Source organism: Phyllostomus discolor, chromosome 2, assembly GCF_004126475.2.
Source record: "Phyllostomus discolor isolate MPI-MPIP mPhyDis1 chromosome 2, mPhyDis1.pri.v3, whole genome shotgun sequence".
In the NCBI taxonomy this organism is placed as follows: domain Eukaryota; kingdom Metazoa; phylum Chordata; class Mammalia; order Chiroptera; family Phyllostomidae; genus Phyllostomus; species Phyllostomus discolor.
Genome location: NC_040904.2, coordinates 211,891,420 through 211,917,991, shown reverse-complemented (window position 1 = coordinate 211,917,991; position 26,572 = coordinate 211,891,420). Strand labels below are relative to the sequence as shown.

The following is a 26,572-nucleotide window of genomic DNA, read 5'->3' as shown; positions in this document are numbered from 1 at the left end:
TGTCCTTCACAGCTTTTGTGTCTGCAGCCTCTTCTCTGAAAGAGAGATGGTAGTTTATTTCCTCTCTGCATTGTAAGATGTTAAGATAAAAATGAGAATATATAACTTTGGGGGAAAAAACAAGAGAGCCTTATGAATATAAGAAATAAATTCCACGCCCTGACTGGTATAGCTCAGGTAGTTGGGCATCTTTCCACAAGGCAAAAGGTTGCTGATTTGATTCCTGGTCAGGGTATATGTGGGTTTGATCCCTAGACGGGGCGTGTAAGCAGAGGCAACCAATTGATATTTCTCTCTCATACCAGTGTTTTTCTCCCTCTCTTTTCCTCTCCCTTCCCCTCTCTCTTAAAAATAAATAAATAGCCCTGGCTGATGTGGCTCAGTGGATTGAGCGCTGAACTGCGAACCAAAAGGTTGCGGCTTCGACTCCCAGTCAGGGCACATGCCTGGGTAATGGGCCAGGTTCTTGGTTGGGGTGTGTGAGAGGCAACCGATCTCACCTCTCTCTAAAAATAATAAATGAACACATAAATAAAATCTCAAAGAAATTTCACTCGTCACATTTTTACTTTGGATATTAGGTATCGAAATAAAATGCGATGGTTCATGAATAACAGATACTCTTTCGTGTTGTAGTTGATGAGAAAAGAAAGTCCAAAACCACACACATGGTGCTTCTGGAGATCATTAAAGAAGAAGGCCTGTGAGTACCACTGCTTTTGTCTTGGTTAGACAGAGAAGCTCCGTAGGAGAGTCGCAGGCCCACACTCCTTTCTGCCCATTGCCATAGCCTCGTAGTGCTGTGAACTTGCAATTGCCTGACTCGTAAGTACTTAGTTACTTCCATTTCCTTCAGATTGCATGGTTTGTTATTTTGGTTCTTTATTGGCAAGTCTTCCATGAAACCAAACTTTTGTTTTATGTGTGGTAAATGGTAAGGCAAAGAAGGTAACAGTTGTTTAGTTCACTCCTGTCCCATGCATTCAGATTATGTACTTCTTTTACTTTTAACTCTTTATTTGTAAATAATTTCAAATTTATAAAAAAACTGCAAAACAAAAAAGAGTACAATGAATACCAATATGTGCGTTACCCAGATTCAGTTATTGTTAACACTTTTTCATTTGTTTTGCCATTTGCTCATGCGTTCTTCTTTCCTTCCTCTCTCCCTCCCCTTCTCTCTCTATTATATACACACCACACACAATTTTTCTGAAGTATTTGAGAATAAGTTTTATGCCATACATCAAAGCCCTTTACCTCTGTAACACTGACATTTTCAAAGGATATAGTCAGTCCTTCCCCTTTTTAAAAAATAAGATGCTTCTCATGTTAAGTTTTCCTCATGTTTCTTCATGATTAGACCGAGCCTATGCATTCTGGTCCAGAATAATGCACAGGTGATGTGTCCTTCGCAGGATATCATTTCTGGAGTCACCTATTATCCACCTGCCCTTCACTGATTAATCATGATTTTTTAAATTTGAGTTAGCCACTGAATAATTTTATTTTTCTTTTGTTGTAATATAAGCAGTCTATGAGGAAGAATGGTACTTAATATCAGTGCAGATTCAGAAATTTCTGTTTTACCAGTGATTTATAATCACTTAATATACTTTATTATTTTAGTGCTAAAATTACTCTAGGTTTGGCCAGTGGGAACCTCTTAGTCTGGTTCCTGTTCCCTTATAATATGCCCCATCATTTTTTTTGCACTTATTTTCTATATTTACTTCATTTTAAATGTCCTTGCCCTGTGTGAATTATGATGTATTTACCAATAACCATGAGGAAATTGTCTTTAATTTTACATAGTAATTTACTAAAGGAAAGCAGTAAATCAGCTATTGAATGAGTATTGTTTTTTTGTTGTCATTAGCACTAGAAAAGATTTCTTGGTTCGGACATCCCTCAGAATGTATGATGTATGTACAGTGTGGAGTCTGTTGTAGTACAGGAGTGAACTTGGAGAAGATGTGAATGACGTTCAGCCTTTCCTGGGACTTTGCCCATTTCTAGTGGCTTTTGTCCAGCATCTTTACTTCGCTTATTATGTTTTTTTTCTCTAGGTTGGCCCCATATCGAGGGTGGTTTCCAGTTATCTCCAGTCTCTGCTGCTCCAATTTTGTCTATTTCTACACTTTTAATAGCCTCAAAGCAGTCTGGGTCAAAGGTCAACATTCTACTACTGGGAAAGATCTGGTAATTGGATTTGTTGCAGGTAACAAAGTTTTCTGAGTAAATATTTTTATATTTTAACATTTATCTTGTTCATATATCTTCTAAGAGGTTATTTTAGCACAAAGTTATGCTACAAAGAACATAGTTTTCTGACTTATATGTGTGTGTTTAAAGCACATAACATAAAATTTACTATCTTAACAATTTTTAAGTGTATACTTGAGTAGTAAGTTTGTGCACTTTGGTGTGAAACAGATCTGCAGAACATTGTGATCTTATAAAAGTTAAACACTAGACCCATTAAATAACAACTCCCCTTCCCCCCTCCCTTTAACCCCTGGTAACCACCATTCTACTTTCAGTTTCTATGAATTTGACTACTTTAGATGCTTCATGTAAATGGCATCATACAGTATTTGTGTTTTTGTGACTGGCTGATTTCACTCAGCATAATGTTGTCAAGGTTCATTCATTTTGTAGGATTTAACAAGATTCCCTTTCTTTTTAAGGCTGAATAATATTTTATTGTATGTATATGCCACTTAAACACCCATTCATCTATTGATGGACATTCAGGTTATTTCTTCCTGTTGGCTGCTGTGAATAGTTGTTGATATGGACATGGATTGTGCAAATATCTCTTTGAGTCCCTGTTTTCAATTCTTGTGGATATATACCCAAAAGTGAGATTGCTGCATCATGTGGTAGCTCTTTTTTAAATTTTGTGAGGAATCACTAGTCTGTTTTCCACAGCGGTTGTGGCATTTTATAATCCCACCAGCAGTGCACAGGGGTTCCAGCTCCTCCACATCCTCGCCAGCACGTTTTTTCATTGATTTTTTAGAGAGAGAGGAAGGAAGCGAGAGACATGGATCAATGTGAGAGGGAAGCATCCGTTGGCTGCCTTCGAGTACGTGCCCCAACTAGGGGTCAAACCCACACAACATGGGTATTTTCCCTGATGGGGAATTGAACCTGTGACCTTTTGGTCTACGGGACAATGCTCCAATCAACTGAGCCACACCAGCCAAGGCTGTTTTCTGGTTTTTTGATAGTAGCCATCCTAATGAATATAAGATGACACTTGACTGTGGTTTTGATGTGCATTTCTCTGGCAATTAGCGACGTTGAGGATCTTTGCATTTGCTTGTTGGCCTTGTATAATGCGAGTCATATGATTTTCTTACTGTGCTGTAGGCATTCTTTATATATTTTGGATATTAGACCCTTGTCAGATACATGATTTACAAATATTTTCTCCCATCCTATAGACTGCCTTGCACTCTGACGATTATGTCCTTTGGTGCTCAAAAGTTTTTAATTTGAATTTTAAGTTTGTCCCATTTGTCAAATTCTTGCTTTTTTGCCTGTGCTTCGGGTGTCATGCCCTAGAAATCATTGCTTAGTCTAATGTCTAATGTTATGAAAACTTTTCTCCTATGTTTTCTACTAGGTGTTTTACGGTTTTAGGCCTTTTTAGGTTTTAATGTACTTAGAGTCCGTTTTTGTATGTGGTATAATAAAAGGATCCAACTTCGTTCTTTTGTGTTTTCCTCACATCATTCAGTGATAATGCTGTCCTTCCCCCATTGTGGAACCCTTGGCTCCCTTGTGGAAGATCCATTGACCATATGCACAAAGATTTATTTCTGCACTGACTTGGCTTATTTTTACCTTTTCGATCCAGGGATAAAGATCAGTAATCCCTGTTTAGCAGCCTCTACCCAGAGTTTATGGAAATGAAGGTCTCTATTCTAAAAAAAAACAAACAAAACAGAGAGATTACAATAAATTCCCTGCTTTTCCATGATTTTTTCTTCTTTGAGAGGTTCACATGAGATGTTTAATATGAACGGGACTGGCTACTTAATTTACAGGGTCCAGTACAAAAATGATGTGGGGACTCCTTGTTCACAATGTATTAAGCTTTTCAAGACAGCTGACACCAAAACATTGGACAGGTTGCATACCCATGAATTCCACCCCGAGTATGAAGGCATGTAGCCAAATACGACAAAGGTATTTAGTGCACAGCCCAGTGTAGTTTGTGTCATAATAGTTGTTAATGCTTTAAAGGGTTCATAGCAAGAAAAGAGGTCACTTTTGGCTGGGGTGGTGGGATCTCTGCCTACTGAAAGCAGCGGCTCTTCAGCTGAGCGTTGGTAGGATGGGTAACATTCATAGATGAGTGCTGACAGTTTCCTGATGAAGGGAAGGAGAGGGAATTGAGAAAATCCGGGACCGTGTTTAGAACGGTGAGTTCTCTAATTTAGTTAATGAGTGAAACGAGTGTAGGAACACGAGCAATAAGGTTGTAGAGGTGAGTAGGAGCCAGATGTTAGAAGGCGTTGGATCCTTGTCATCTGAGACTTCAGAAGTGCTGGGTAGTCATTAGCCTGGTATTATGAGTATTTATTTACTATTTGTCTCTACTTAGTGGAATTAGAGCTCCATTTATATATGATACATTAAAGAAATATATAAAATGCAGACATGGTACCTTATATATATTACATATGAGATATATGACAATTATATATGCACATATATGTAAGATTCTTTACAGATAGTACCTGCTTAATGGAGTGTGTCTGTGTGTGTATCCTTTGCTATATTCCCAGTAAGAACAATTCCTAGCATGCTCAGTAAATATTTTCTAAATGAACAAAATATTTGTTGGATTAGTCAGGATTTTAATTTAAAAGGTGGAAAGAAAGTATATCTACTTCCTTTGTTTTTTGTGTTTATCCATTTTAGTCTGCAACAGATTTGAATGTTGCATGTTTAGTGTTAGTATTTTGTGAAATAACTTTTCATATATTGTTTGGAAAACTACTAATTTGGGATCCACAAAACTCAGTAATAGAAATGTCCGTTTGAAACCAAAATGCTTTGGGTGAAAGGCAGTTACCAGGCCAGGAGCGGTCATGGCCCCCAGTTCTCCTGCGGAGCTGTGTGAGACTGCTGCTGTTGTTTGGTCCGGCCTCTGAGCTTTTCTCCTGCTTAATCTCCTCATTTTAGACTTAGGTTGGTTTTGATCTAATTAACTTACACTTGGGCCAGCTTTTTTAAAATTGAAATATAACTGTAACATTAGTTTCAGGCATACAGCATTATGATTCAATATGTGTATATATTGAGAAGTGATCACCACAGTAAGTTTTTAGTTAACATCATCACCACTCATAATTAGAAGTTTTTTTTCCTTATGGAGAGAACTATCAAGTCTATCCTTTCAGCAACTTTTAAATATACAATAAGATATTATTAACTATAGTAATTATGTTATATACTATATATCTCCATTGCTTATTTATTTTACAACTGGATGTGTGTACTTCAACCACCTTCACCCCCTACCAGACTCACTTTCACGTAGAGTATAGCAAGGTTTCATTATCTGAGAAAATGAACAGGTAGTTGTTGGTGAGGAGGTCAGGACAGAATCTGGGAGTTATCCCCGAGGGTGCTCTCTCACCCTGCACATGCACTTGATCATCAAGAACCATCAGTCCGTCTCCCAAGTATCTTTGGAATCCATTTCTTCTCCGTACACACAGCCATTTCCCCAGATCAGGTGTCCTCTCTTATCTGGACTATTCCTGTTCGCATTTCCTTGTCTCTTAGGTCCTCCTCACTAGTTGTAATTCTCTCTGTGGTTGTGCGAGGAGGCAAAGAGTGTCTGTCTACCTGTGCCTCCATCTTGACCGGAAGTCTTCTCACGAGTTTTCAAACAGTGTCAGAACTCAAAGAACTCAAGTTTGAGATATGTCTACTTGGAACAAAATATCAGAATACATCCTGTACAGAGGGAATCTGTTTGTCTACCATTGCAACAAATGGCAATCTAGTCTGATTTTTATACTTGAGACCAAGTTTTTTTTATCTTGATTTTAATGCATTTTAGATTACTGTAGTTCAAATGTATTGACATTTAAAAGGTTATGATTGACTGTCCAGGACTAACTCACAACTTCTGGTAGAACTACTAATTCATGAAGTATATGATGAAATCTTTTCCTTTTTGATTGTTGAAAGCTGTTTATTTGCCCTACCTGGCATCCTGTTATCTACAAGGTAAACACCACCCCCTGTTATTCTCTCTCCCTGTGCTCTGCTTATTTCCTAATTCTTTCACAATTTATGATTACAGTAGATTCCTCCATACCTAACACAACTAGATCGGTATAGTGGGGCAGTTAGTTTTAAAAAGTCACTTGATGTGAAGAATATTGTAAATAGCCTACTGACCTTAGGTATTTTAACTTAAGGTGTATGAATATATTATTTCAGTTTTTTAAATGTATTGCCAAGGCATATTAGTTCACTGATCGGAATTTTTGCTTTTTTTTCTTACATAACCTATACCTGTAATGTTTTGCCTACAGTAACCGACACAAATGACATAAGCAGGTTTGAAAAGAGGCATAGTTCACACTTGGTAAGCATACAGCCCAGTGAGAGGGAGGTGGGCGAGCATGGATGTACCAGAGAGTGGCCGTGGGTGTTCAGTGTGCTGTGGACGTCCGTCAGTACCTGATAAAGGGAAGGAGAAACACTGGTTTCTCTGGCGAGTCCATTATGTAGAGCTGGTTAAAGGAGATCCCATTGTAATACTGTTATTCTAATTTACTTAGATTCTGAAATGTTTTCTTGAGTACGTGAGAAAAAGGGTGGACTCATGCTTGGCATGCAGGGAGAGCTGTTGCGTCTTTTGCCAGCTCTGAGCATCATCCATTACATGACTTGTCAGAGAGATGGTTGAGAGCTAATTGTGTTGTCCCCAGCTTCAAAACCCTCAATGCCTGTCGTTTGCATACAGAGCAAAGAAAGACATGGCACCCTCAATGTGCCAGGCCCCCACCATATCTGGGGTAAGGGCCTAACATGTAAGATCTGCTGTGATATGGTTTGCCTCTCTAGTTATTCCCATCTTCATGCCAGACTGTTTAGTAACTCCGTTCCCCTCGCTGCTGTTACCTGTCTGAAACATGCTTTTTGTACAGTATACTTCATTGTCTGTCTGATACAGTCTTCCTGCCCTTTTCATTGTATTAACTCCTATGTACTCATCCCTTTATTCTCAGTGAAGCTACTTGTCAGAAACCCTTCTCTGAAGGCTTCTGCACCACCCCCTGGTTTCATTCTGGGTTAGGTGCCCATCCTTTGTGCACCACCGTAGTATGTACCTCTGTCTCGGTGCTTACTGTACCGTGTGATAATAGTCTGCATCGTGTCTTTATGTTTTACTAGACAGTAAACCCCTTAAAGGCAGATACTACATTTTTGTTATCTCTGTATCCTCAGTGTATTAACACAGTGCCCAATGCAGGGAAGGTACTGATTAATTGTTGAATGAATGGATTAAATTTAAAGGACTGCTTCCCTTGTCATCTACATTTTCCTAAGTGGCAACTCTAGTCTTATCATTGCCCTGAGAAAAATCTCAAAGTTTTCATCTCTCTCTCTGGCCCCGCTTCCCATCTATGAGCAAATCCTGTTGCCTCTTTCTTCATATGGCATTCAGCTCAGCCACTTGTCTCCTCTCTGACCTTAGTCCAAACCACAGTAACCTGTTGACTGGATTATCTTCAGAGCCTCCGAACTGGTGCCCTGCTGACCCTTTTGTCCCCTTCAGTCTGTATTCCACACAACAGCCAGTGTGACTGTGCTAAAACACAAGCAAGAGCATATTATTTCTCTGTTCAGAGCCTTCCAGTTGCTTCCCGTCTTGCTCAGAGTAAAAGCCAGAGTCCTTACCTTGCCCTATAAAGCGCTGTGTGACCCGGCCCTCCTAGTGTTCTCTTCACTCACGCCCCTGCAGCCACACTGGCCTCTTCTCCCTGAACACCCCGGCGTGCCTCAGCCTCGGGGCCACGTACCTGCTGTTTCCTCTGCCTGGTAACTCCCTGGTTCACTCCCTCACCTCCTCTAACGTCTTCCCCCTAAATGGACATAATTTCTGAAATAGACAGCCCAATAATGTACTTAAATTTTCTCCTTAAGCCTTGACTGGCGTGGCTCAGTTGGTTGGGTGCCACCCTGCAAAGTGAAAGGTCACCCGTCCGGTTCCTGGTCAGGACGCATGCCCGGACTGCAGGTTCATTCCCAGTCAGGGCATGTATGAGAAGCAACTGATTGAGGTTTCTTTGTCACATCGATGTTTCTCTCCCTCCCTTTCTCTCTCCCTTTCCCTCTCTTTAAAAGTAAATAAGTAAAATCTTTAAAAAATTTTTTTCTCCTTAAGCCTGTCCTCTTAACATTCTACATATTTTACTTATTTATCTTGTCTTATTATAGCATTAGAATGTAAGTCTCATGAGAACAGGGATTTTATTTTTATTAACTGCTGTATTGTCAGCACCTAGAACAGGGTTGATCACGTACTAGACGTGCAATATATATTTGATGAGCAGACCATGAACGGAGGACTTGTGGGAAGGGGCTTGACTGTACTTGATCTATGTTACCTAAAGGATGTGGGCCAGGATCACAATACACACGGAGTCATTTCAGAATTGCTAATTCATACCTCAGGTAAAGATAATTTACTAGCTAATTTCATATATGTTTCCAGTTGTTTAAGAAGATAGGTTTAATGTCAATAAAAATAAAATTTCTAACAGCTCTTATAAAAATAGATTATTGGGGTGAGAGTGAATTTCTGTCTTTTGAAACTTTCAAAACTAAAGTGAATAAATCACTGGGTGATTGAATTAGAACAGTGGTTCTCAACGGAGGCTGATTTGACCCACAGGGAACGTGTGGCAAATCTCTGGAGACACTTTTGTTGTCACGACTGGGGGTGCTGCTGACACCTAGTGGGCAGAGGGCAAGGGTGCTGCCAACCGTCCTACACAGCAGCACTGGTCCCCACATACGCCCCAGGTAGAGGATTGTCTGGACCAGAGTGTCAGTAGCGTCACAGGTGAGACCCTTGGTCAAATGAGTTTCTGAAGGTAGGCATTCCCTTGGAACTTACTTTTATGAGTTTTAAACTTCTTACAATACGTTTTTATATCTTAATACCTATGCCTTCTTCCAATAATAGAATAGTTTTTTTCCTTCCTGCTGTGAGCCCTATCATTGTATTATAGTCACTATAGAAATGAGTTTCATTATTTCCAAGGAAAACTAGGAATAGTACAGGGGTGGGCAAAAGTAGATTTGCAGTTGTGAGTACACAGAACAGTGTTTATTCTTATATTATTATAACTTGCATGTCTTTTTCCATGTAACAACTGTAAACCTACTTTTGCCCACCCCTCTGTTTTCAAATTCTACTTGAAACTTAGAAATTTGTTTTAATTATTTATTTTCACAGAAGTAAGCCCATATGGCTTGATCCCCGGGGGAAGAATTTGGGAAAAGAACCTTGCAGATAACTTAAAGGGAGAAAGTACCATTTTTATGAAATTGGGATTTTTACAAATAACTTTTTGAATGACAGTGATGTTATCGTTGTTGTGACAGTTCATGTTCACTTCCTGTCCTCCAGCGTTAATCCTGGTAAGGCAGATGTGTTCCTTTTTTGCATCTAGCTGCACTCTTTCGCAGGGAGACAGATGGTTAGATTTGCGGCCTTCATCTGCCACTTTCTTGTATCAGTGGTTATTGCCTACATTTCCCAGAAGCACACAGCCAGTTAACATACTTCATTTTTGTTTTCTCTCCTTACCAAGGAAGATTCGCTGCTAATAAAAACTATTTGTTTTGAAGATTTCAGAAGTAGATAGCTGTGTTCCAATTATTCCTTGAATCGGTGAATAATTTTAGTGAGTGGGTTCAGTTACTGTTCTTCATCTCTTAATTTTGGTTCTGTTTTCCCAGAGATGATTTTTTTTCCAAAAAAAAATAAATAGAATCATTTAAATTGTAAGGAAATCAATCTCCTGTCATTAAGCAGGTAAAGTATTAGTATTCCCATCTTAGAGCTGAAGTAATGGCCACATCCTGGAATTAGAAAAATAATTTTCTACATAGCCTCATAAATAAGCAAGTAACATTCTTTACCCTTCAGTCTTATCGTTCAGTTAGTAAGACTTGGAATCGCTCATCATGACCATTTATAGTTGTTCTTCCAAAACGAAATGCTGTCCTTTGCTTGATAACAAAGGTTGTAAGTTTCTAGCAAAGTTTTGGATCCTCAAGTATTTTGAGTGTCTTTTCCCAGAACTCATAAAGTTATAGTGTTTAAAAAATCTGTATCTATTTTGGCTTAGGTGACAAACAGAGTACTTGAACTTCTCAGATAAAAAGCTTTGAAATACAAAATGTTCTTACAAGGACTCTATATTCTCTTTAAATGATGTAGTGCATTTTTGTACTTGAGATTGTGCATAGTATCCTCTCATTCTTTCACCTCAGTCAATAAAGGGGGTATGAAAGCAGAATTTTACATAATGGTGAAATCTTAATCTTGGCTGCACTACCTGACATGTTTTGTGTGTACCTACTTCTTGAATAGAACATGAAGGAAATTTTGATTTCTAAAGAATTTATTTAATGGGCAATTTGTTTCATTTGTTTAGAAAGGTATGTACCCTGTCTCTGTCTACAGTATCCATTGATGCTTGTGATCTCTGGCTCTGAGCTCTCCTGTCGTCATTTTTTTTTTTTTTTTTTTAAGGCAGCCTACTCAGTAGCACTTTTTAGTCTGGTTTTTCTGGCTGTTGATTGTTAAGTGGTGTGTGCCTTGCACTGAATAGGGATGCACTACAAAGTCTGGGCAGGTGGGCATGTATTGCTATTCTGCCTTGGCTTTTTGGGCACTAGTGCTTTTTAAAATGAGACCAGCTAGAATCTCTCAGTAAGACTTACTCAGATTCTGATCAATGCCTCAAGTGACAATGTATGAATATATTGAGTCATAGCTAAAGATGACTCCTTGGTGTTATGTGACTATAAAAATATGACAGGCACACTCATAAAATTACTTAATAATGCCTTTTATTTTGAGAAATGTATTCTCATAATCCTCCTAAGAGAGAGGTAGCAAAACATTTTACTTTTGCAACTGTATGCAACAAATGAAAACAATTTTAATCTCTTGGCTGTTGCACAATCTTTTTCTTGGTATATTTTGAGATTCCTTAAATCAAAACATTCTTCCTCATGTTGTGTTTCAATGACTTTTAGTAAAAGAGATTCCTCTTCCTTAGGACTGCACCTCTTGGTTCTTCACAGCGCGGTTAGCGCCAGATAGCTCCATGTATGGTTGTTGACTGAGTTTGTTCATTGGTTCATGTGTTCAGTATTTATTTAACAAATATTTATAAAGTATATACTATGCGTCAGGTACTTTGTTACAACTCTCTCTGGTTTGTTTGTTTTAATCCTTTCAGGACTGATGGGGAATGTGTTAGTATCTCAAGATGGTGTTAAATTGGGAACATGTGTTTTCAAAAGAGAAGCACCTGGCTCATTTTGTTCCACTCTGAGGCAACCTGGGGGGGCCAAGATCCCCATCCTTAAGCTTGTAAGGATCATGATGCTTGTAAAGCTGTTTCAGGTGTTTTGTGACAGTTCCTAACTGCTGCTTGCTGCCTGCCTGTCCTAATTCCTTACGTGACGAGGAACTCGTCTACAGTCCTCTAGTCTAGTCCCTGTGGAAGCACTTGCCAATGTCACCACTTTCTCCCACTTGTCACCCACTATACCAGGCCCATACTCACTTAAAACCATGTGAGCTCCTTACAGGATACTTGTAAATTGTGTGTTTTATCTGATGTTGCCATGGACTTAGCATGTGATCAGTAAGCCACATCTCTTAAAGGTGTTTCTGAAAAATTGTATTTAAAACTTTATCAGAATTGCTACTTTGGATGCTATATAATAGATTATCTCCTGTTATACAAATGAGGAAACTTACTACTCTTCTCATGTGGAAAGATACTATTGCTAGGCATTCTACTATCAGCAAGGCTTCTGAGTTGCTTCTAACAGTAGTGGCTTGTGTTGTTCCCTGGCCCAAAGAGACACCTTACCTTAGGTCTCCTAGTAGGTCGGGGCAGAAGTATAAGTGGAACATGGGATTGTAGCTTTTGTATAAGACAACAAAGCTTAAAAGGTTACATTTTGCTTTTCCTTTGTCTCTCCCTCTTTCTTTTTAAAGGAGTGGTGAATGTGTTGCTGACGACGCCGCTCTGGGTGGTAAATACCAGACTGAAGCTGCAAGGGGCAAAGTTTAGGAATGAAGACATTGTACCAACCAACTATAAAGGTATTATTGGTAAGTGTTTCTTGGTGAGTTTCTGTTTAAGGGTTTTCTTTATTCTTTGTATCTGGAATTTATTGGTAAGATAATGCTATATAAAGATAACCTCAGATCTCATAGTAAGCATTTCTTTAGCTCAAGTGTCTGTGGATTGATAGGGATTTGGCTCATCTAGGCCGTTCTCAGCCTGGGAGTCTCGGCTCCATGTGTCTCGTCATCTTTCTGGGACCAGCTTGAGCATATTCTTTTCTTATTGATGGCGATGCACAAGAGACACACCCAGTCGTGCAAACATATTTCAAGCCCCTGTTTGCAATGTGTCTGATAACATCCTCTTGTCCAAAGCATAGCACATGGCTAAGCCCAAAGACAGGGGGTAGAGGAGTAACTGCTACCATGAGTGTGGGTGGGAAGGGTGATGTAGCTGAAGAATAATATACTATACTTTTTTTTCCTAGTGTTATCTTTGGATAAAGAAACCAGATTAATGTCTGGTATCTATGAGCTTCTGCTTTTTAATAGTATCACACTGCCAGCTTCTTCTTTCCCATGTTCGTGATGAGAACAGTGGTTTTCTTGTAAGCCAGTCTGATAAAACAGACTCCAAGTAACTATCGTACTTCTTGTTTCACTGGCCTTTGTTGTGGAACACGTGGGCTATCAGTTCACAAATTTCTGTAGTACAGAGTTCCCAGTGGTGCTGATAATTACTTAGGAAAACTTGACATTCTGACCCCAGACTTTCCAGAGGAGTTCCCTATGATTGAAGTTGTCTCTCAATAACTGGGTGACTATCAGTGTCTGATAATTATTAAAAAATAGTTAACTCATGAACTTGCCCCTAAAATACCATTACAAGACAGGACCATGTGGTTTCTAGTCTGGATACATTTGAACAGAATTCGCCCTGTCTCCTCTAGTCAAGGGACTGTCATCACATATCCGTGATTTCTTGCTTAGATGCTTTCCACCAAATCATTCGAGATGAAGGGTTCTTGTCTTTGTGGAACGGCACGTTTCCCTCCTTGCTGTTGGTTTTCAATCCTGCCATCCAGTTCATGTTCTATGAAGGCTTAAAACGGCAGCTTTTAAAGAAACGAACAAAGGTAATCCCTGATTTTTAAAAATGTTTTTATTAAAAGATTTTATTTATTTATTTTTAGAGAGAAGTGAAGGGAGGGACAAAGAGAGGGAGAGAAACGTTGTCATGTGAGAGAGAAGCGGTTGTCTCTCACACGCCCCCAGCTGGGGACCTGGCCTGCCACACAGGCATGTGCCCTGACTGGGAATCGAACCAGCAACCTTTCCGTTTGCAGGCCAGCGCTCAATCCACTGAGCCACACCAGCCAGGGTGAAGGTAGTCCCTGATTTTGAAAGCAGCAAATAGTAATCTCTTGTTCTTGTTGTTTGGAATGACATGGTTTGTCTTTCTTTGCTTCCCAGCTTTCTTCTTTGGATGTGTTCATCATTGGTGCAGTAGCCAAAGCAATTGCCACCACAGTCACCTATCCCTTGCAGACGGTACAGTCCATTCTGAGGGTGAGTGCTGGGGGTTTCCTGCATTTAGTTGAACGACATTCTAAAATGCGTGGTTTCTCTAAAGCAATGTTGATATTAATAAAGCAATAGAGTAGTCAGCTGGTAGGCCAGAGCATTCCTCATTCTTTTTGTTTGTTTGTTTATGTTATATTCTGCCAACCAGGCTGGCTATCAGTTGGTTTCCTGTTTGGTTTGGAAGGAAGTTTACATTTGCAGTTTTTAGTGTCTCAGAAAACCCAATTTGTGGCAAAGGGTTCTTAAAAGACTCAGAAAAGTGTAAGTTTGCTTCCTTCTCATTCAGATTGATTTCCTGGGTACCCTAGGGCAGATTATCCTCTACAAAACCTGAGGTTGATTCCCTTAGTTTATTCAAGAGCAATTAATGATTGTGCTTTGTTTTTTTGGAACACTTTTAGATTTCTGGATTACTTATTGAGTTATTTATTGAAATGTTTAGGGGGAAGGGGGGAGGGTTGGGTGGAGGGGCTGGAACGGGAGTAGGGGGGAGAAAACTGTACTTGAACAATGATTGAAATAAAAAAAAAAAAAAAGAAATGTTTATTAAGTGCCCACTCTGTGTGAAAAGCTAGGTATACATGTTAAATAAAATACTCATAATCCCTGCCTTTATGGAGGTAATTGAGGAGAGAATTAATGGGTAAATAAGCAAAATAAATAGGTAATTACAAATTGAGAAGAGAGCTACAAAGAAAGTAAGTAGCTTTCTGTGACTTAGTGGAAAGGGGCATGGTGGGGCTCTTCTTAGATACCTAGGATGATTGGGGATGGGCTCCTCAGAGGAGGCATATGTAAATCAAGACTTAAAGGAAAGCCCTGGCCCGAGTAGCTCAGTTGTTTAGAGCATCATCTAGATACCCCAAGGTTGTGGGTTTGATCTCTAGTCGGGGCACATGCAAGGTCAACCAATGAATGCATAGATTAGTGGAACAACAAATTATTGTTTCTCTCTCTCTCTCTCCCCCCTCCTTCCTCCCTCCCTCTCTCCCTCTCTTTCTCCCCCTTCCTTTCTCTATCTCTAAAATTCAATACATATTTTTTTTTAATTGAAGAAAAAAATTACATGATGATAAGGACCCAGCTATGCAAACAGCATTCTAGGTAGAGGGAACATGACGTTCTAAGAGCTTGGTGAATCCTAGGTACCCAGAGGAGACCACTCTGGCTGGAGTGTGGCTCAGGATGAGGTTGGAAAAGTAGCAGGGAAGGTCTAGAGTTTATCTTCCGTTTGTGGGAAGCCTTTGAAGGGTTTGACACTGGGGAGTAATGTGATTGATTTATTGGGTTGGCCAAAAAGTCTGTGCTTTTTTTCCATAAAATAAAAGACACATTTTTCATTTTCACAGGTAGCTTTATTGATTTGCATATTTGTGTGTCTCCTGTGTGGTAGAATGTTGATTGTTCTCAATTAATGTCTGTATTTGATCTCTATCAACTTCACCTGGTCTCCCCAACCAGGGACTATCATTTAGTGAGAAATCTCCAGCACAAAACTGAAAACCATTTTTAACACACTCAATTAATCATGGCACCTTCTCCATACACTGCACAAATCTTTTTTTGCATTTCTGTTGTGCTTTTATCTTTATTGAAATAATAAAGCATAATATGTGGGAAAAAGGAAAAGACAGAAATCTGTACTTGAGTAACAGTTAAAAATAAATAAATATGCTGAAAATGTTGTGTATTTTCTTCCATCTTCAGTATTAAAATGTCTGCACATTCACCAATTTTGATGTGTTTTTTTAAATGCACACTGATATGACAGCTGTCACAATACAGTCCACAAAATTGTTTCAAATGATGTTAAAGACAACTAAGCCTCTATTGGAGCTATCTTACAGAAAAAAAAACAAATGAGCTTTCTGGGCAACTCAATACAATTCTAGAAGATTAGTGTGGCTATGATGATGTATTGGTCAGAGGCTAAGGGAAAGGGGGGACAGTCAGGTAGGAGGCTATTTCAGGAACACAGGTGAGAGGTGATGGTGACCTGGACTAACGTGGTAGCAGTGGAGAGCAGAGATGAGACAGGGAAAGAGTCATGATCTGTTTTGGGGAAAAGAATTGAAAGGACTTATTGAGGAATAAAATGGGGGTAGCAGTGAGAGTATTTCAGTTTAAAAAATTACTACTTTCTGTTAAAAGTATTTTTCTAATGTACTATTTAAAAATTGGTACTTAAGCCCTGGCTAGCGTGGCTCAGTGGATTGAGTGCTAGCCTGAGGACCGAAAGGTCACCAGTTCAGTTCTCAGTCAGGGCGCATGCCTGGGTTGCAAGCCAGGTCCCCAGTTGGGGGCATACAAGAGGCAACCTATCGATGTACCTCTTGTACATCAGTTTCCCTCCCTCTCTTCCCCCCCTCCCCCTCCCTTCCCCTCTCTCTAAAAATAAATAAATAACATCTTTAAAAAAATAAATAAAAATTGGTACTTAATACAAGGGAATTCAGTAGCATTCAAATAATTATTTTGACACTTTTATAATGTAAATATATTAATGTGAACAACTTGGACTGTAATGGTTCTAATTAATTAGTATAATGTTTATCAGAACTTCTTAAAAGACTGGAAGTTAAGCCATACCAGCAATATCTATAGATCTTCGTGAGCATCTTTCTTTTTCTTTTGAGGTAGAATTTTCCTCATAATTTTCTGCAAAGTGAAAATTCTCATGCTCACTTCATTGAAACATATTTCTTATTTTCATTTTATATTATTCAAATAGTTCATTTATTTCAGTGAAAAATAGAAGATCAATGAAATCTACATACCTGCTGGATATTTTTATCGGTGTATGATGTAAGGTACCACTCCCAACGGAATTTCCTCTGCAGGTAGAAGCTGAGGTAAAGAAAGCAGTACTAAGCAGTCTTTCTTTCTTCTCCTTCCCCAGTTTGGACGTCACAGGCTCAACCCCGAAAACAGAACACTGGGGAGTCTTCGCAATGTTCTCTATCTTCTTCACCAGCGAGTAAGGTGAGCTTTGTGGGTGTTTCACGCTCTGTCCTCTCTCAACAGCCCCCGTCTCAGGGGCGGTTGGCGCTGTCTCACTCGCGCCCCTGGCTTGACAGGGGTGGCCTGGAAGCCTCTCCCTTGGCTGCTGCGCTCAGACATGTCTCATTTTAGGGGCTTGGTGCAGTATGACAGCACTTGTTAATAGCAGCTTTATGCGTAAGTCAGCAGCTGGAAACAGCTCAAGTGTTCATCATCAGGTGAACAGATACATAAATTGTGGTATCTCTGTATAATGGAATACTACTTAGAAATAAAAAAAGAAAAAATTATTGATTCATGCAACAACACGGATGAATCTCAAAAAAGTGATGCCAAGTAAAAATCAGTCATAAAAGAATTCGTACTGCATGATTCTACGTACCGCATTTGCCGTGTATAATGCACACCAACGTTTTTGTGCACATTTATATGCGGAATTATTATACATATATGGGATCCTTATTTTTCCCTCAAAAAATTGGGCAAAAGAGTGCGTGTTATATCAGGCAAAATACGGGTATATAAAACTGAGAAAACGCAAATATCTGTAGTGACAGAAAGCACATCAGTGTTCACCTGGGGCTGAGAGGTGGGGGGAACGGTCACAGAGGGATGTGAGGCTGTTCTGGAGGGGACGGAGGTAGTCACTGTCCTGAACGTGGTGGTGACTTTGTGAGTGTGCGCCTTGGGCAAAGCTCATCAGATTGAACTCATGTAAACTTCAATAAAGCTATAAATACATGTATATTTACTCCTTTTCTCTCTTGCCTCTCTCTTTTCCAAGAGGCAATCACTGTTGACAGTTGAGTATATAAGATATATACTAGGGAGGACCCCCCCAAACAACGGAATTTATTTTTTTTAAATTGTGTATTTATTCTTATATGTTTAAACTTCCGTCACCTTCAAAATACTCCTCACTTGATGCAGTACACCTATCGAGATGTCTTTCCCACTGCTCAAAACAGTTTTTGAACTCGCTGATTTTGATACCTGTTAGTGCTTCTGCCGTTTTTTGTTTCACCTCCTCCACATTGGCAAAACATTTCCCTTTAAGAACTTTTTTCATCTAGGGAAACAAAAAGTTGCTCAAGGCGAGATTGGGTGAATAAGGAGGGTGGGGCACGGGTCATGCTGGGGTATTTTTGGTCAAAAGCTGCTGCACATTGGTGTGGTCAGGTGCACTTGTAACCACCCATCATGAAATGGGCAAACGCATTGAAAGAGTCTTAAAAAGAAAAATTCACTGAAGTCGAATGCAGCCTCTCACAACAATGTCAGCTGGTGCACTGATACAGATGGGTTCCTAGAACACTCAGCTAATGGGGGAAGCCTGTACTACGAGGGGCCTGCCCTCCAGAAGATAATTCCAATGTTTTGGGGGGTCCCCCTTTGTATTTCCAGGAAATTATATAAAACCTATATGTTGGGTATTCATTTTTATGTAAATGGATCCTATGGTAATACTGCTTTGCAACTTGCCTTTATATAAACTTAGTATCACAAACAACCCTTCATACCAGTATCCATAAATTATCTTATTTTTTTAAGTACCTAACTTTTTATAGTGATTACTTAGTTTTCTGTTACAAAATATACCATAATTTATTGACCAGTACACTTATTGATGGATAGTTTTTTTCCAGGTTTTTACCTTTACAGACATTGCTGAATGGATTGCTCATAAATTTAGCTTTCTACACCTGGGTGATTGTAATTGTAGAGAAAATTCCTTAAAGTGGAATTACCTGGATAAAGAGCTTGAACAGCCCTGGCTGGTGTAGCTCAATGCACGGACTGCAGGCTGCGAACCAAAAGGGTCGCTGGTTCCATTCCCAGTCAGGGCACATGCCTGGGTTGCGGGCCAGGTCCCCAGTGGGGGGCATGTGAGAGGCAACCACACATTAATGTTTCTCTGCCTCTTTTTCTCCTACTCTTCCTCTCTCTCTAAAAATAAATAAATAAACTCTTTTTTAAAAAAAGAGAGTTTGAACATATCAAATTTTGATAAACATAGCCAAATTTACCTTAAAAAGTGATACCAATTTCCATCTTTACCAGCATTGTGGGAGTTAAGAACAATGTAGTTAACAAGAACTTTAAGGAGGTAGTGTCAACTAGAAATCTGTAGCATTATACAGTTTTCAAATCTAGTATGTTTTACATCTTTTGTCTTGTTTGGTTCTCCCTCAGCCTTTTATGTGTGGAAGGGGACTATATTTCCATTGTTGCAGATTAGGAAACAGGGTTGGAGAAAGAAAGTGACTTGCCCAACACCAGAGAGATGGAAGCAGAGAAAGATGTTCGACCTCAGAGGCTCAGTGTGTATTCAAGAACTGTTGGGTGAGCCTTGGCTGGCGTAGCTCAGTGGATTGAGCGTGGGCTGCGAACCAAAGTATCGCAGGTTCTATTCCCAGTCAGGGCACATGCCTGGGTTGCAGGCCATGACCCCCAGCAACCGCACATTGATGTTTCTCTCTCTTTCTCCCTCCCTTCCCTCTCTAAAAATAAACAAATAGAATCTTTAAATAAATAAAAAAAAGAACTGTTGGGTGAATGAAGAGCATTCCATCTACAATGATGGAAATACCTTCGCTGTCCAGTAGGGTTGCCACTAACCACATGCAGCTATTGAGCACTTGAAATATGGAAAGTACACCCGAGAAACTGAATTTTTAAAATTTATTTTTTTTAAGATTTTATTTATTTATTTTTTTTAGATGGGGAAGGGAGGAAAAAAGAGAGGGAAAGAAATATCAATGTGTGGCTGCCTCTTGTGCGCCTCACATTGGGGAACATGGCCTGCAACCCAGGCATGTGCCCTGACCAGGAATCGAACCAGCGACCCTTTGATTCGAAGGCTGGCACAACTTCAGTCCCACCAGACTTCAGATACCCGTTGCAAGTCATGGGTCCCTGGATTATCCATAAACTTCTGTCTCACTTGGCCATATACCAGAGGTTCCCAAGACCCTTTTCCCTTGAGATTTGATTCTTTGCTAGAGTGTCTCACAGATCTCAAGGAAACACGTGTGTTTATTGAAGTACATGATAATACAGAGGAACAGCCAGATGAAGAGGTACATAGGGTGAGGCCTGGGAGGGTCCTGAGCACAGGAGCTTCTGTGCCCTTGGAGTTGGGGTGCATTAACCTTCTGGTGCACGGATGTGTCCACCTACCTGGGAGCTCTTCAAACTGCGTACTGCTGGCCTTTACGGAGGCTTCATCACGTGGGCAGGTCTGTCAGCTCCCTGTCTGGCGCTCTCCCCTCTCTGGAGGATGGGGGTGGGGCTGAAAATTCCAAGCCTCTATTCATGGCTTGGTTTTTTTTGATGACCACCCCCACCATCAAGTTGCCCACCCAGGGGTCACCTCATTACAATAAAAGACACTGCAGTTACCCAGGATATTCCAAGGGATTTAGGAACTCTGTCAGGAACTGTGGTCAAAGACCAACCAGTAGAACAAGAGATGCTCCTAGTGCTCTTACTGCTCAAGTAATTACAAGGGCTTGGGGAGCTCTGTGCCAGGAACCAGAAACAGACCAATATATATCTTTTCTGTTTACCACAGCAGACCTCACGTTGAGAAACACTGGAGCAGACTTTCTTGAGGGCAACGTAATTCACGTTAATTAATGAACTGGAAATATATGGGCCAGGGCTCTTCATTCCTATTTATCACATGATTTGTCCCAAATAATAGGTTTTCACACATAGCAGATACATAAAAAACAGAACAGCTTGCGCATGGAGCACTTGATTAGCTGTACTGTCTGTGTTCGTGCTGAGTACAGCCCTAGAGGTGCAGATGAGCTGGCGTATGAGACGAGTTTGCTAGCTGTGGAGAAGCATTTACTCCGAACTCCTGGTTGCAAGCGCTCTCTGTGGTTGGAGGATTGGTGCCAAAGGGATGATCTGCACCTGGGAACTTCCTAGAAATGCAAATTCTTGGATCCCATCCCAGGCTTAGTAAATCAGAAACTCTGGAGATGTGACCCAATAATCTGTGGCTTAACAAGCCCTTCAGGTGATTCTGATGTATGTTAAGTTTGAGAACCACTGGGTTAGAAGGTCAAATGTATGGGAAGATGGAAAATGGGGTAGCTTTCATTTCTGTCACTTTGCCTAGTTCTGTTGAGGCTAAAGTGATCCAAACCAGTTTGCAGCTTTCTTACCATTTAAGGACTGTTATGTTGAAATAACTGAGCTGGGAGAGTGTTAAAGATCTAAAAGTTCTTAGATCTCAGATCTTGTCATTCAGATGGTTTTATGATCTGCATCCTGTCTGGGATAGTGTCAGCATTCCACTAATTAATGGTTTTATTGTAAAGACAAAGGATTGGTGGCTCATGAATACTAAACTTGAATCAGTCTTCAAATACCATTAAAGATAATAAGTACTTTGGCAACAGAAGTCTGTTAACATCTAAAACTTGTATTGCTTGTTTTGATTCTGAAGGATAAACCTTTATGAAGTAGCTGTCAAAGTGGCCTTTTTCTTTTTTTTTAAGATTTTATTTATTTATTTTTAGAGAGAGGAAGAGTGGGGAGAGCGAAAGAAACATCTGTGAGCAAGAGGAGAGGGGGGGAAATCCACCAGTTGCCTCTTGTGTGCCCCCAACTGGGGACCCAGCCTGAAACCCAGGCATGTGCCCTGACTGGGAACTGAACCAGCGACCCTTTTGGTTCAGAGCCTGAGCCCAACCCACTGAGCCACACCAGTTAGAGCAGTGGCCTGTTTCTTTGGTGCAGGAGTTGACTTTTATAAAGAAAGCCTTTAATGTTTTTCAAACTTCTTTCCTTTTAGGCGGTTTGGAATAATGGGACTCTACAAAGGCCTTGAAGCCAAACTGCTGCAGACAGTCCTCACTGCTGCTCTCATGTTCCTTGTGTACGAGAAGCTGACGGCTGCGACCTTCACAGTTATGGGGCTGAAGAGTGCGCACAAGCATTGAGACACCTTCCCCTGCAGAGTGAGGCAAGGTGCTCGAGATGGGAGTTTCCTTCCGTGAGAGGAGAAGTGATTTCTTTTTTTACTCGTGCTCTTTCCACCGTGAACGTTTACCCTCATTGGCTTCAAAGGCATTTAAGGGTAACATGGAGTATAGCCAGCTGAACCGGTTTACCAACTTAATTTTTATGATGGTTGGTTGAATTCTCTGGGGGAGGCTGGGCTAATGGTCATGTGAAGAGAAAGCATTATTGACAACCTAAAATTTTAAGTGCAGGGGGAGGGGGTGTTAGTTTTCCACAAGGAGAAAGGACTGTTGCTGTCACGTGTAATCTTTTTCCCGTTAAAAATCTTTAAGTTTACCAGCTGTTCTCTTTCCCTGAACCCTTCCCCAGGTTCTAGGACAAATTTAATACTATGAAATTCTCCTCATATACCTTTTATGTCTTAATCTTGGTATTTTCCTCACCAAAAATAATAATATGACTATGCCAGGGGAGTATGGTTTTATTTTTGTTGGGCTTTTTTCCCCCTGCTTAAAGAAAAGTGTCTTCTTTAGTATATGAGCTATTTATTTGGGGAGAGAAATGAAAATTATTAATCCCACGTGATTCTCTTATAAGCTCTTTGTAAACATTACTTATTGATTAGTATATGACAATTTTAAAATATTTATTTTGAGTCAACTCTTTTATAACAAAAGGCTTGAAGTTTTATGTTCAGCCATAAAGCCCCAATAAATTGTCAGCACCAAGGACATGCCCTTTATTAAGCTATTACATTGGGTTTTCAACTAGCTGGTAAAAGTCACAAAAAAAAGGGGAAGGAAGCAAATATCTTGTTTAGGCTCTGGAATATTATCTCCCTTTGCAAACTGTTGGAGGAAGCTGTATTTTTTTTTGTTTTTGTTTTTTTATTTTTGTCAGTGAACATCTGATTAAGGTTATTTCTATTTGAAAACATTTCTTAGAGTCCTGCTACTCAAGAGTGTGGTGCATCAAGCAGTAGCATAGACATCACCTGAGAGTTGGTTGGACATGTAGTCCCAGACCTTTTGAATTATATTCTGCATTTTAACAAGATCTACAGGTGATAAAAGTTTGAGCACCGGCCTGCGAACCAAAGGGTCACCTGTTTGATTCCCAGTCAGGGCACATGCCTGGGTTGTGAGCCAATTCATGCCCCCAGTAGGGGGCGGGCAAGAGGCAACCACACATTGATGTTTCTCTCCCTCCTTCTCTTCCCACCTCTCTAAAAATAAAAATAAATAAATAAAATCTTTAAAAATAAAGTTTGAGAGACCTTAGTGCACCTGACCCAACAGAAAATAGAATTGTTTTCAATTATAGAAACCAAGACAAAGATTTTTCTCAAAGGAAAGATGGACTAATGAATTAAAGCAACCTCTGAAAAAAGCTAGAGTCCTATGTCATCATTTACTTTTCTTTACAGCACAGGGGGTAGGACTTGCACTGTGTAGCTAGGAGTGAATTTAGACATCTGAAGCCACTCAAGAAGCAAACTCTTGACATTAGTAGAACAGCTTTTTAGGCTCCTATGAATTGTGTTTTGTCCCTGTAACAAAATGACAGGTTTTTAATTTATAAATACAATGCGGTCAGAGCCAGAGAGCAATGAGAACAGGTCTGTGGCCTCTGGTACTTAGTTCTGTTGGAGAGCAGAAATTTCTTTCTCTTCTTTCCTCTCTGGCCATTGTGATAATTTCAAAATATATGATTATCAAACTGGTGGTAATTGAAAGATCATTGTTTTGTTCCAGAAAACAGGAGCTGGGAACAGCTAATAATCCGGGGACTAGACTGAATACTGGTTTCCTACCTAAGACAGGAGGGTAGGCAGAATTGGCCCATTACTGCTTTTATTTTAAGTTTTGTGAGTGTCTGTGGTGGGGCTTGGGTGGGAAGCACAAAACTGATTTTGATTTTTATACAGGAGGAGAATGGTCATAATGGTGCCATGAGTACTTTTGTTTTTGTTTTAATTACACAGTTTGCTTTGGAACTTGAATTTTGAGCTCAGGGTATTGTGGACTGGTATGTTAGAATAATTTCCAAGTCAAATTATATAATATTAAGTGTTTATGATGTGAAAATGTATTTGATACTTTGTTCTGATTTTGTGAGGGAACAATTTAATAGTGAGGTTTTGTGTTCCCTGTGGAAGCTAATAGATTCACTAATTGAAACTAGATAATGACTCACCCAGTTGTGTAGTTTTTGATTAATACGTTATTCGAGAAAACTAAAGAGTTGGGAAATTGAAAAATTTTTTTTGATTCCTTATACAGTTCCTCTAGAATGTGAGGATTAAGACCCTTAGAGATTATATTAGGGTTGCTGTACTAGAAAATTTAATTTCTGTAAGTATTTAATCTGTGTTTTGAAGTGGACACTAATATTTTAACCCATGTCAATTTTACGGTGACATTTGAAACACAGGAACAGGGTTTACCATGAGAGCATAAGCAGTGGGAGTTAGAATCTTTGGGTTTTATTCTCAGCTCTGCCGCTGACTAGCAAATGACATCATCTCCTTGTGCTTCAGCTTTTGATAAGTGGAGATAATAATACTACCCACTTCAGAGGATGTGTGAGAGCTAATGATGTCAGTTAAATCCCTTTATGATCATGGAAGAGGGAAGATCTGAGTGAAACTTGTGACAGTGTCTAGATTTATACAGCAATTTTCCTTCTTAAAAGCTTACACACATTTTCATTTGTAATCCCAATATCTCTGTGAAATAGGTAGGGACAAGCAACAATAACCCCATTTAATTAACAAGCAAATTGAAATAGAACCATCAAGTGACTTGCCTGGCTGGAGCCAGGACTAGAGCGAGTTTCCTGCAGTCGAATGCAGTGATTAAAAGAATGGGTTCCGCTGTTAGACCTGGGTTCTGCTCCGGTCCTATTCCTTACCAGCTGTGGGGACAAAGCAGTTACTGAACTTGTATAAAACTCAGTTTCCTCAGCTGTGAAATGGAGATCTTGATGAAACTACCTCACAGTGCGATTATGAGGATTAAATAACATCATACACCCAAATCGTTTAGTACAGTGCTTGCCAAATGAGAAGAGCTAGATCAATAAGCAGCGGCTGTTATAATACTGTGGATGAGGGATATGGCTATTTAGGTAGACATGGTTCAATGGGACGCAGGCTGCATTTTGAGCCAGACTTGAGATCAGGTTTTCGTTCTATCACTTGATAGCACCACAGCCACAGACAAGTCACTTCTTTACCTTTCTGAGTCCAGGTCCTCATCTGTCCAACGGCAGTGCTGCTATATATGTGAATCTCTATTCCAGAACAGCCTTGTGAGGTGGTCGTTTCTGTTGGACATATGAGGATATATGTATATACATGTGTGTGTATCTGCATGTGGCACAGTACGTGGCATATGGATTTAATAAATGCTGTTTCTCTTCATTGAGATATAACTGATATATAATATATTAGTTTCAGGTATACAACATAATGATTTAATATTTACATATTGCAGAACGATCACCACAATAAGTCTAGTTAACACCTATCACTAAAACGCCCGTCAGATAATACTGTTTGAACCAAGAAAATCAACTAGGTTTTACTTGGGGCAGCATTTTCTCTTTTCATTTTTTTAATTGTGAACATTCCTGATTGCCTTTCGGTGTATCTCCTCAAAAGAGAAGCCAGCCCTGGCTGGGAAGCTCAGTAAGTTAGAGTATCGTCCCAATATGCGGAGGTTGTGGGTTCAGTCCCCAGTCAGGACACATACAAGAATCAGCCAATGAGTACCTCAACGAGTGGAATAACAAATTGATGTTTCTGTCTCTCTCTCAAATCAAAAAAATTTTTAAGAAGAGAGAGAGAGAAGTCAGGCCTGGCCACCGTGGCTCAGTTGGCTGAGTGTTGTCCCAGTCAGATGCATGCCTGGGCTGCAGGTTCGGTCCCTGGTTGGGGTGTGTGTAGGGGGTGGGTTGCTACTGCTTGGTGTTTCTCTCTTGAATCAGTGTTTCTCTCTCTCTCCCCCTCTCCCTCTCTCTGAAATCAATGAGCATATTTTCAGGTAGGATTTTTTTTAAAAAGAAGCCAAATTCGGTATTCATATTAAGCCCCTCAACATTTATCAGTTAATCAGTAAAGGTGACTGGTTCAATAGCAGAAAGTCATTGGCAGAGCTAGTGTCTCATCTTGGCTCTAGGAAAAGCTAAAGAGTAGTGACTTCATGGAGCCAAATGCCAGATATCTAAGGAGAGCCCTCCCTCTGGGCAGGTGAGTTACTTACTTGGCAGTGTTGTCACCAGAATACCACATATATATGAAGACTCATTCGTAGGCTATTTACGTGTGTAATAAATACAACCAATGGTGACTCTACAGGGTTTTTACCACCATAGAAATGAAAGGACTTTGGGTTAGGGCTGATCTTTGTGGGGTGTACCAGTAGCCCCTGAAAAGTATGTTCAGTGGGACATCACAGGCTGGGTGAGAGAAGAAAAGAAAGCAGATTACTATTTAAAGACAGAAAATAAACAGGAAATTAGGTGAATATGAGGATCGGGGAGGGATGGACAAAGCACCAGTACCTTGTCCAATGGCACTGATGAGTCCTGCTGGGGCGCAGGACTTAAGGAAAACAAGCTCAAAAAACGTGTGGTGGG

General features: G+C 40.0%; 1 protein-coding gene across 1 annotated transcript in view; it reads left to right on the top strand.

Moving 5' to 3' along the window:
* Positions 1 to 23,481, top strand: part of SLC25A17 (solute carrier family 25 member 17) — a 41,329-nt gene extending 17,848 nt beyond the window's left edge. The window contains exons 3-9 of the mRNA XM_028533183.2: positions 637 to 703; positions 2,070 to 2,221; positions 12,296 to 12,412; positions 13,358 to 13,503; positions 13,841 to 13,936; positions 16,851 to 16,933; positions 21,762 to 23,481. Coding sequence (XP_028388984.1) covers positions 637 to 703; positions 2,070 to 2,221; positions 12,296 to 12,412; positions 13,358 to 13,503; positions 13,841 to 13,936; positions 16,851 to 16,933; positions 21,762 to 21,909 — 809 coding nt within the window. The 3' untranslated portion in view covers positions 21,910 to 23,481. The remainder of the gene's footprint in view (positions 1 to 636; positions 704 to 2,069; positions 2,222 to 12,295; positions 12,413 to 13,357; positions 13,504 to 13,840; positions 13,937 to 16,850; positions 16,934 to 21,761) is intronic.
* The last annotated feature ends 3,091 nt before the right edge of the window (positions 23,482 to 26,572 follow it).